Here is a 10,875-nt window from a genome sequence, read left to right as displayed (position 1 = left end):
ATTTTGTTCCCTTGTATTAATAAAATATATAATATATATCATATATATATATAACAAATTTACCAGTGAAATCCATGTCCCGTCAGGCGAAGAGAGGACGTGACTACTGTGATTTTCGACTTGTCTTTCTTGTCAAGTTATTGCAACCCACACACACACACACACCACAACACACACAACACACACACACACACACACACACACACATACCACACACACACACACACACACACACACAACACAACACACACACCACACACACCAGCGACACACACACGACACCAAATTATCAACAGTGCTTAATATCACGTCATGAGACATCAATACTCGAACCTTACCGTAAAGTCAAGAATTTAGAAGACCTGGTACTAGGACGGTCGTCGTCGTAGGTACCACAGAGGCGGTGAGGCCAGGGCTATTATTTGTGTTTTAGCATATGCATTTATTTTTTATTCTTTTTAAGGGACCCTGGAAATATATTACTTAAAGCTACATATCTTTTTCAGATTTCTAATTCTGTAGTTGTTATAATCTAATGTATATTTTACTTCACAGGAGACTCTGGTTTCCCTGGAATTCCAGGTGAGGAATGATGGCTAACTTTTCATTGAGTCTTTACCAGTGTTTTATATTTACTTTACTTTACTGACTATGACCTTTGACCTCAGGTGCTCCGGGCTCCATGGGACATGCAGGCCCTGAGGGTCAGAAAGGACAGAAAGGAGGTCAAGGTACAGAGAGCGCTTCAGCTCAAACAACATGATGCAAGTATGTTCTTTAGCTTAATAACAGTGAGACATTTTATCTGTAAATTGTCTGGTCAGGTGATCATGGGCTGGATGGGGCACCTGGCGTCAGGGGTCGCGAGGGCCAGTCGGGCCCCAGAGGTGATACAGGACCTGCAGGCTTTGGAGCGAAAGGTGAAAGAGGTAGGGCTCAGATTCCCAGCAGACAAATAACTTTAGTTTTTATAATACAGTAATAACAGCCAGTTTATCTTGAATGTGTCACGTCAGGATGTCTTGTTCTGTTGCAGGTTCTCCCGGGGAACCTGGGTCTGTCGGTCCTAAAGGTGAGATTATTGAATATTACTCAATGTTCCTTAGAAAAAAACATGTTTGTGTTTTGACATCAGAATACTATTGGTTTTATGTGCTGACACAAGGTACATCTGTAACAGTATGCACTGTGACAACCACCAGGTGGCAGCGTAGAGTCAGTCTGTGAATAAAGACTACAGTATCATTCACTGAAAGCAACAAGATATTCCTTCAGGTTGATATATAATATATATACAGTTGTTAAGATTACAAAAATCCCAGCCATTTTTTGTGAACGATGAATTCAAACTTATATTGAGTTTCTGCTACTTATACTGCTTGGAAAACAACAAATCACAACATTTTTAAGGCATAACAAATATTAAAATACACTACACTCACACACTTAAATGACAACACCACATTGTTTCAATAGCACACATCTTTTGCAGCAAAAACATTATGTGTCCACCTCGTGGGTTTAACTCTCAACGTTTTCCTAAACTAGATTTTATTCTGCCGATCCATTTTTTCAGTTTTTAATAGGAAAAGTAACTAACTCAGACACATTGAAATCTTATCCTTCCCAGATTTACACTAATGTCTGTGTCAATCCTTAATTCAATTGTAATTTTTACTCCTTAATTATTACATTTTCCAAATGCTATTATAATGTTGTTGTTTACCAATGTTTTTACTTTCTAATAATTTTAAATCTATTTCCAAGGCTCAAGTGGAATTCCTGGTCTTCTTGGAGCACCAGGTCAGTTTTCCCTGTTATTCATTGATTACAACCACTCCAGAAATACCAGCTGAGCTGTATATTATCTAAAATGTGTGATAATATTTTTAACAGTGCCTTATCTTAATTCCCGGCGTTTAAATTCGATTTCTTTTTTATATAGGTCAACCAGGTTCTCAGGGTTTCCGTGGCGAGACAGGACCACATGGGCCTAAAGGTCGGTCACACTGAAATACTTAGTTAATTTATTTCATTTATTATAATGTTACTCACAGTCACACTTCTCACTCTGCAGGAGATAGAGGGCTTGCTGGATTCCAGGGACTTAAAGGTTTGTTGTAACCACATCAGGCTTTTATATGACTATTGAGGTCAGATAATCTTTCTAACCGCAGTTTATTAATGTGAATTGTAGGTGACACTGGTGATACAGGCGCCAGAGGTGTGAAAGGTCAGTACAGCATACCATATTGGAAGTCTTTATTGTTGTTTAGGCTGTGCTGTTTCCTAATCCAGTCGTCCCGTTCCTCAGGTGATGGTGGTATACCGGGTCTGCAGGGGCTGGCTGGTGAGAAAGGATCAACGGGTGAGTTACAGACCTCCGGCCTTAGATAATTATTAAAAATATGTAATGTAGGTAATTAGTGGTTTTATAAGGCACGTTCACACCAAGTACTTTTCCCACAAAGGTTCATCAGAACTCTTTAGTTCTGATGAACTAAGTACAGATCGCGTTCACACAGGAAATTAGTTCCCGGGGGTGGATTAGGCAAATGAAGCCGCTGACGTCACTTCTTCTTCTTCTGCTTTGGGTTTACTGGCAGGCCGCAAACAACTTCACGGCGTATACTGCCACCCGGAGTCCCCGGCCGGAAGTCCCCGGAGTTGGGGAAGGCTTCAGTAGAAGCTGAAGCCTTCAGAGTAAATCTATAGTATGCTGACACCTCCTCATCTCCACCACTCCCATGTTTTATGTTGTGTTGCCATAAGTTAGTCTCTCTGCATGTGTGCGCTGGGCTAATGCTAATAATGCTAATGCGAGGATAATAAAATGGCGGCTTCACAAAAGTTTTTGGGAGTTTGACGGGGCGTGGTTTGCATTACGCCCAGCCAATCAGACACAGGAACCTTTTTCTCCCACGAAAGTCCCTGCTCTCTAGCAGGGACTGAAAAGGGGGTAAAAAAGGTTCTCTAGAACTAATTTAGTTCCTGGGACCTTTTGGTGTGAACGCAACTAAATCGTAGTTCTCAGGAACCTTTTTGGTGTGAACGCGCCTATAGAGGGCTATGTTTGTGTGTTTCTTGGCTGGAATAAGTTACTTCCTAAAGTCTCTGCAGGTTGCAGGCCACCGTTTTTCACTTGTTCTCAATGACTTGCCTGAGTAAATAAAGGTTACATAAAATGTTTCCTTGCGAAACCCCTCAAATTGTTATCATTTATTTGAGTGTGACTTGAATATGAATTATGGTATTCATGAGTCTGATCATAACAAAATCAAATATCATACTAACAATGTATTGTATATATTGAGATTTAACATTTGTTCAATGATATAGCATATTTATCTTTATCATTTTATAGAGCATGATATTAATAATGTAATGCAAACACCTTACAAAGGTGAGGCGGTAACAAGAGTATTTAAAACATCCTCCACCAGGAGGCAGCAGAGAGGTGTTTTCTGAAAAAGTTCAGATCAATTAAAACTTTTTTTTCAACCAGAGTAAAACGTATGTGCAGCAGATGCAATACAGAGTGAGAAGAGTGCAAATATATAGAATCTAATCTTAAAAGCATATTGTAAAAATACATAAAAGAAAGCTTATTTTAGTGTTCATTAAATACATGACATACACCTTTGATACTGGCTTTAAATCAACAGTATGTTTTCAGAGCAGCTTATGAATTTACATTCCATTAAACAATTGTTTTGCTTTTTATGTTGGCTGGAGCTGATGGATCAAGAGATACAAAAAAAGTCAATAAATACACATGACATGTACAACTGTTCAAAGTATTGTTACATAATATTGGTACACAACTAAACCATGTTGAGCTGAAACAAGACTTTTCTTTCACTTCTTGAACATTTTGTATTACACAAACATTGTTTTCAGTACCTTCAAATCCTTAAATCATCTCTAATTATATTTTTTACTTTGGCCCTCAGGTGGCCAAGGGCCTACAGGTATTCCTGGACTCAGGGGTCCTGCTGGGCCTCCTGGAGATACTGCACATTCAGGTAAACTCACCCTGATGCCTCAATAATGGAACTGGATCTTCAACTTTACCAACTTTTATAATAAGTGGATAATATAATATAATATATTGATCATATCTCCCCCTCTGTAGGACAACCTGGGCTTCAAGGACCACCAGGTATGATGATTAATTATGTGGTATTTTATCATAAATTATCTTTTCTTTTAATGCTCTAAACATAAAAACTGTAATTACGTCATGCTTTTAGGGATACCAGGGAACCCAGGGAGTCCCGGCGCTAAAGGTACATCTACAGTTTCCTTTAGGATGATCTGCAGAAAGTGCACGTTCTGTGAAATACCACATGCTTTCTGCTATTAATGAATCTGTACCATGTGTCTCTCTGTTTCAGGGGAAACAGGGGACGCTGGAAGAATCATCAACGCAGGTAACATAGCATGATAACTCTTATATTTCAACATATTATTATTGACAGGCTTACAGTTTGATGATTTCTAGTGTAGGGTAGTGGTGGTCTAATGGATAAGTGAGGTGGGATGAAGATTGGAAGGTTGTGAGTTCAAATCCCGCCTGGAACACCACTAGTGTGCCCTTGAGTAAGGCGCTTAGCCCTTAGTTACTCCAGGGAGAATGTCCCTGTAATTGGTAATTGTAAATTCCTTTGGATAAAAGCGTCAGCTAAATGAAATGTAATTTAATATCTGATGTATATTTGATTTGTTTTCCAGCTGGATCCACTTCTTTCGGCCTCCCAGGTCCCCCCGGCCCTGCTGGACGTCCAGGATCATCAGGTCTGAGTCTTTACAGCATCTAATCCCTGAAAGATCATACAATGTCAGTAGTAACAATATTTATACAGATATTTTGTGTTTTCCTCCTCAGGTCCAATTGGCCCTGCTGGTCTGCCTGGCCAACCTGGTAGGTCTTTTTGCTTTTTGCTGCTAAAGGAAGAGTTTTTTTTAAATTGGTTTAATATGTAGTCTGATATGTAGAGTCTAATAGATTCTGTGTTGTGTTTGTTTTCATAGGTGCTAAAGGTGACAGAGGATTTAGGGGCGAGCAGGGAGAACAAGGAATAACAGCCAGAACATCTGAAACCTTGAGCTCAAGTGAGTACTTTTTAAAAATGGTTTTCTAGAAGATGAATAATGTTTACAGGTATAGTGTTGCATTATCTGCTGATGCACACATCAATTGAAAATTATGTAATCTTCCGTCTCATAGAAAAATAACTAACACAATAACCATCTTTCAAATGGAACATTTCAATCATGAGAAATAAAATCCTTTATATTTTCTTAATTGCAATCATTTGATTTGTAAAGTCACATTTATGAATTTGTTCTCTGACTTTAACCTTTATATAAATGCAGTGGGTTAGAGGTATAGTGTAGCATAATAACAACACAATCTAATAAAGTAAAAACACTTCAAAAAAGTACAGTAAATACACCTCTGTAATTCTACCACTTGTATTTGCTAATGGTGGTTTTTATTTTTTCTTCCTGTATTTGCATCTTGTTGCCACTGGTTGGCGTTGTTCTGCAAAAGTTAGATAGTCATTTGTATACAGACTGGAATACCACTAATTTCTTAAAACTGTGTTTCTGTGTCTGTTTCAGGGCATGTTAGCAGCAGTGGAGGATCAGCAACATCTGGCCCCCCCGGCCCACCCGGTCCACCTGGACGTGCAGGTAAATAAAACATGACATGCTCTTTTGCAGCATTATCTTAGACATCATCCTCAATAATTTCATAGGATCTGTTCAACGGCATCTGAGAAAGACCGCAGACTTCTTGTGATATTCTTCAAATTGTGTCACTGACTGTTTGAAAAATATCTTCATCAGGAGATTCAAGACCAGGACCTCCCGGGCCTCCAGGTCCAACAGGCAAGTATTTCAACTCAATAAATCCACTGTACAAATATGTATTCAGTATGTTTGGTATTATGTGAAGCTCATCCATTCTTTATATCAGCTTAACTTATAACATCATCATTAACTTAACTTATAACATCATATTTTAGGTTATGGAAGACCAGGGCCTAAAGGAGACAGAGGGGAACCCGGCTTTTCATCCGGCTCAGGTAAGATCCAAAATCGAACCTTGTGCTCCGTCTTGATGTTGGTTTGAGACATATTGAGCAGCAACAGAAAACATTTCTAAACTTTTTTTTTTACAGGAACGTTTAATACTGGACTGCCAGGACCACCTGGGGCTGTCGGGCCAAGAGGATCATCAGGTGAGCAGATTGTGTGAAGACATCTTGTTTCATTGAAAGAACTCTGCCATTCTTTTTTTGATGTAATAATACATTATTATAACATCTCTTTCATTATTTTAGGTTCTCCTGGACCAAGAGGATACCAAGGTAATTGTTGTTCTTTTATTTGTGTGTATCTTTAGAAAATACGTATTTTTTTACCAATTGATTTTTTACATAACAATACAACTGATCGTGTGCCTTCCTACTCCTTTCATAAATAACTGTGACATCATCATGTGCGCCGTAGGTGAAGCAGGGCAGACAGGTGTGCCGGGAACCCCAGGGAGATCAGGGAGCTCTGAGAGAGGTGCACACGCACACACACGCACACACACACACACACACACACACACACACACACACACACACACACACACACACACACACAAGATTTTATTTTTCTTGATGTACACTAAATGTTTATTTATTTCTTCCTAACAGTATCCTCTTATGGTGGAGGACTCGGGACCCCTGGACCTCCAGGTCCGCCAGGACTTCCTGGAATACAGGGAATCAAAGGTACTACTAACACATCTAAATCTGTGGGAGCAGACAATGTTTTAATGTCTGTATTTCAGAGTACTTATTGTGAAGCATGACGTTAATGCTGCTGTCTGTCATTTCTAAGGGAACACTGGAGCTCCTGGTAGTCCTGGCTCTTCGAGAGGTAGAGAACAGTTTACAATAATACACACGTTCATATGTTTGTATCTTGTTAACAGGTGTTTTACATTCATTTTCTGTATATTTAGCACCAAATCATTGATCTTTTTAGTAAGGTCCTGTGTAATAAGTAAGATACTAAGTGCAATTAGCCGGACAGCGCTCCTTACATTTTCTTCAATGTCTTTACCATCTCACTTTTCCTCAGGCTCCATCTCAGTCACCTCAGGCCCCCCCGGCCCTGCAGGTCCTCCCGGCCCTACAGGTCAGACAGGCTCCTTCTCTTCTTCTACTGAGATGCGGCAGTACATCTCTGAATATCTGAGTAAGGGCTCTTTCAAGCAAAGTCACACTCCCACATACACACGGAACCCACACGGGACAGAACTGAGTATGAACATGTTTTATTTGCTCCTTGCAGGTAGAAGCACACAGTCGGCTGTCCGCGGGCTCCCGGGCCCCCCTGGGCCTCCAGGAACCCCTGGATCCTTCTCAGGCTCGATCGAGGACATCTCCACTCGTATGATCGCATACATGCAACGTAAGTCTGCCCCTCCCCAGATGATATATCACTAAATGATAGTGTGAGGTAATGTGTACTGTATGGGACACAATTAAAGCGGAATGGGAGTTACCTTTAGCTGTTTCATTTCAGGTTCGGGCTCAGGGCTCAGCATCGGGGTTCAGGGTCCTCCGGGACCACCCGGCCCCCCTGGATACGGCTCTGGTTCCCTGACAGTCAGTGGGCTCATCTCCATGCTTCAGAGTGAGTACGATACACATTATGGCTGAGCCCAATGGTGTCAAAAACACAGTGGTGGGAAGAAGTACTCTGATATGAGATATAATGGAGTATAAAGTAGCGTCAAATAGAAATACGCGAGTAAAGTACTGCAAAGTTGTACAGTATATTGGCACAGCCCTTAAATAAATGCATTTCACCACTTCAGACATGCAAATGATCAACGCTACACCCCACTGTATGTGAACTGATCAACATAATAACAAAGCTTTATTTGTATAGTAGTTTTCATACATCACGTGCAGCTCAAAGTGCACACATCATAAGTTAAAAATAAACACCAAGAAATTCCCCTCAGATCAGATGTTAAAACCTTTACAGATACATTTAGCAAAACATAACATTTTAACAGGTTAAGAGACACAAGGAGGTAAAAGGTATGATATAAAAAAAAAAAATACAATCAAATAAATAATGATTTCTCTCGGAAAGATAAGACACAAGAAATGTGAATAGATAAAACAATATAAAACCCTGTAAAATAAAGTGAACATATAGGCACAACAGAAATAATTTAAAAAAAAATAGTGATAAAAACATAATTCTAATAAATATTTAACGATTAAAACATATTTTTTACAACAACGTCAAAATAAATGTTGCTATTGAAACTGTTAAATAAATAATATAACATGATCTCATTGAACCTGAAAAAAAAGAGGAAGCTCTGGGCCTAAACTTTGTCTCTCTGCTGTGATCTGTGTAGGAGAGGATGTGAGGAGATACCTGTCCGGACCACCAGGCCCACAAGGCCCCCCGGGTCAACCAGGGACATCAGGAGGAGCAGGAGGATTTTCAGGCAGTTTCTCTGTGGAGGAGATAGCCACATACGTCTTCAAGATCATGAATGGTAAGCACAGGTTGCACTAGAGAAATCAATAGCGATGCCTGGACTTCACAATCCATTGAATTTCTTTTATGGTACTTTTTCAGACAGAGGGATTGCGAGAGGTCCGCCCGGGCCGCCCGGTCCTGCTGGGTCGTCTGTTGCTGTGGGCTCGAGCTTCTCTCAGGCTACGATTGACTATTCTGCTCTAGTGAAAAGTAAGTTGTGTTTCCCTCATGACAGAAACCCTCTTGTTGTTGAACAGTGAAAAGTTATCAGAATCAAAAACAGGTTTATTACCAGGAAGGTTGACACGTACGAGGAATTTGATTTGGTATTGTGGTGCATACGTAAAAGTAAAACAAACATTTAAAACAGAGATAGAAAACTAATTTTAGAACACTATAATAACATTACAAAAATATAAAATAATACAGTAAAATATAGCAGTATTTACTTGGTAATAGAATCGGAATAAAATATGTGCAGTAATAAAAAACAAGATGTTGCGTACATTGTGTGCATTAAAGGGGACCTATCATGCAAATGCATTTTTTGATGTCTTTTATACATAAATATGTGTCCCCGGTGTGTCAGGGAACTCACAAAGTGTCAGAAAACAAAACCCTCTCTCTTTTCCTCCGTACCCAAATCTCTAAAAACGGGGGTACAACGGAGCTGATCCAGATTTGCGTCCGATATTATGTAATATCGGAAATGTTGACCCACAGCACTATCAGAAACGGCGCTTTTAGAAACAATGCCCGACTGTTTTGGACGTAATATGGTCTTTGTTTACATTAGCAAGCATCGCTAACACGATGAGTATGTGTAAAAAAGCAGGAAATAAAAAAAGTAAGTCACCTTGTGGTAAACCCCCAGGAGAAAAAGCATTTGAGCTCCAAACTGTTTCAGAAATAATCCTTGATGTGGTTTGGAACATGATCAGTTTGTGTCCAGAGTGGGAGGGGTCATCATCCTTACCCTCATCTTTCTTGTATCTTCTTAGATTCAGACTTCCGCTCTTGGGTTGCCTCTGCCGTACAACAAGGTATTTCTGGTCCCCCGGGCACCCCAGGACAGCCTGGCCCTCCTGGCGCTCAGGGGCCGCCGGGGGTCTCCACCGCCACCGTGTACGGGGCCGGGACTGGGGGGAGTGGCTACAGCCTGGAGGACATTCAGCGTTACCTGCAGGGTGAGTATTACAGAGAGCTAGAAACATAATGTATACTGAGGAAGGCAACAGGTTATGGCTTAGATTCACATCGCAAAGTAGTTAACAGTAATGTTACATTTTACAACAAAGAAGGTGGAATATTGTCCATTCTACCGTTACCTTTCTGTGCAGCTACAGAAAGACAATAACGGTGATTTGAATCTTTCCCAGGTTCTGGTTTCAGAGGTCTCCCCGGGCCTCCTGGTCCACAGGGACCAGCGGGACCATCAAGCGGTCACTCCGGATCGGTTTCCTACAGTGGAAACTTCCCTCGGGAGAGCATCCGCGCTGAAGTCCAGGAGTATCTGACCAGTAAGCTCCTAACGACCAACAAGATCAAAGACATGTGAGCACAGATCCGTTCGTGTATAACAGACTAACTTTATCTTTCAGGTGACAATGTTCGTCGTGCCATCATCGGACCTCCGGGGCCTCAGGGGCCGATGGGACCGAGGGGAGAGCGAGGAGAGTCAGGCTACGTCCTGAGCCGCACGCAGAGCCATATCCAGAGCCAGAGCCAGGGCCAGGGCCAGGGCCAGGGCCAGGGCCAGGGCCAGGGCCAGGGCCAGGGCCAGGGCCAGGGCCAGAGCTATAGTCAGGGCCAGGGCCAGGGCTATAGTCAGGGCCAGGGCCAGGGCTATAGTCAGGGCCAGGGCGAGAGTCAGGGCCAGGGTCAGGGCCAGGGCTATAGCCAGAGCCTGAACTACGCTCAGGGTGACTCTCGAACCGGCACTGAGTACAGAAACATCGATCTCAGCAACCTGGACTACTCCAGCGTCGCCATCCACGTTTCAGACCTCATCAAGAGTGAGTCCATCACAGCTTCAGCATACAGATGTATTTTATATAGGGCAGCAATCTGACACTATACCCACCAACCTAAATGCATTAAAATGAAATAACCATTTTATTCTTTCATTTTCAGTGCAACAAAATGGACAGATGAACTTATCATAATAGAAATAATAGAGAAGAACATCTGATTAATTCTCAATCTGCATTATTAGATTACTACTGCTAACTTGCTCTAACTACAGTTCCCATAATGCTTTGGGGATGTTGTGTGAACATCCCTTGGTCCATAGCAAACAGG

The 10,875-nt window shown here is 41.3% G+C and overlaps 1 protein-coding gene across 1 annotated transcript in view; it reads left to right on the top strand.

The window, feature by feature from the left end:
• The first annotated feature begins 509 nt into the window (after positions 1 to 509).
• col17a1b (collagen, type XVII, alpha 1b) overlaps positions 510 to 10,875 on the top strand; it is a 12,380-nt gene continuing 2,014 nt past the window's right edge. Inside the window, exons 1-32 of the mRNA XM_010784173.1 lie at positions 510 to 582; positions 669 to 731; positions 825 to 929; positions 1,037 to 1,072; positions 1,768 to 1,803; positions 1,946 to 1,999; positions 2,078 to 2,113; positions 2,198 to 2,233; positions 2,315 to 2,368; positions 3,954 to 4,025; positions 4,136 to 4,162; positions 4,254 to 4,289; positions 4,398 to 4,433; positions 4,735 to 4,797; positions 4,889 to 4,924; positions 5,035 to 5,115; positions 5,629 to 5,700; positions 5,857 to 5,898; positions 6,036 to 6,095; positions 6,192 to 6,251; positions 6,354 to 6,380; positions 6,523 to 6,582; positions 6,717 to 6,794; positions 6,904 to 6,942; positions 7,147 to 7,263; positions 7,360 to 7,479; positions 7,594 to 7,704; positions 8,447 to 8,590; positions 8,674 to 8,784; positions 9,576 to 9,761; positions 9,954 to 10,094; positions 10,176 to 10,589. Coding sequence (XP_010782475.1) covers positions 683 to 731; positions 825 to 929; positions 1,037 to 1,072; positions 1,768 to 1,803; positions 1,946 to 1,999; positions 2,078 to 2,113; positions 2,198 to 2,233; positions 2,315 to 2,368; positions 3,954 to 4,025; positions 4,136 to 4,162; positions 4,254 to 4,289; positions 4,398 to 4,433; positions 4,735 to 4,797; positions 4,889 to 4,924; positions 5,035 to 5,115; positions 5,629 to 5,700; positions 5,857 to 5,898; positions 6,036 to 6,095; positions 6,192 to 6,251; positions 6,354 to 6,380; positions 6,523 to 6,582; positions 6,717 to 6,794; positions 6,904 to 6,942; positions 7,147 to 7,263; positions 7,360 to 7,479; positions 7,594 to 7,704; positions 8,447 to 8,590; positions 8,674 to 8,784; positions 9,576 to 9,761; positions 9,954 to 10,094; positions 10,176 to 10,589 — 2,539 coding nt within the window. The 5' untranslated portion in view covers positions 510 to 582; positions 669 to 682. The remainder of the gene's footprint in view (positions 583 to 668; positions 732 to 824; positions 930 to 1,036; positions 1,073 to 1,767; positions 1,804 to 1,945; positions 2,000 to 2,077; positions 2,114 to 2,197; positions 2,234 to 2,314; positions 2,369 to 3,953; positions 4,026 to 4,135; positions 4,163 to 4,253; positions 4,290 to 4,397; positions 4,434 to 4,734; positions 4,798 to 4,888; positions 4,925 to 5,034; positions 5,116 to 5,628; positions 5,701 to 5,856; positions 5,899 to 6,035; positions 6,096 to 6,191; positions 6,252 to 6,353; positions 6,381 to 6,522; positions 6,583 to 6,716; positions 6,795 to 6,903; positions 6,943 to 7,146; positions 7,264 to 7,359; positions 7,480 to 7,593; positions 7,705 to 8,446; positions 8,591 to 8,673; positions 8,785 to 9,575; positions 9,762 to 9,953; positions 10,095 to 10,175; positions 10,590 to 10,875) is intronic.

This window comes from Notothenia coriiceps, unplaced genomic scaffold (assembly GCF_000735185.1).
Source record: "Notothenia coriiceps isolate Sejong01 unplaced genomic scaffold, NC01 NC01_scaffold00026225, whole genome shotgun sequence".
NCBI classification, from domain to species: domain Eukaryota; kingdom Metazoa; phylum Chordata; class Actinopteri; order Perciformes; family Nototheniidae; genus Notothenia; species Notothenia coriiceps.
The sequence above is the reverse complement of the archived record's forward strand: the minus strand, read 5'-3'. Positions and strand labels throughout refer to the sequence as shown.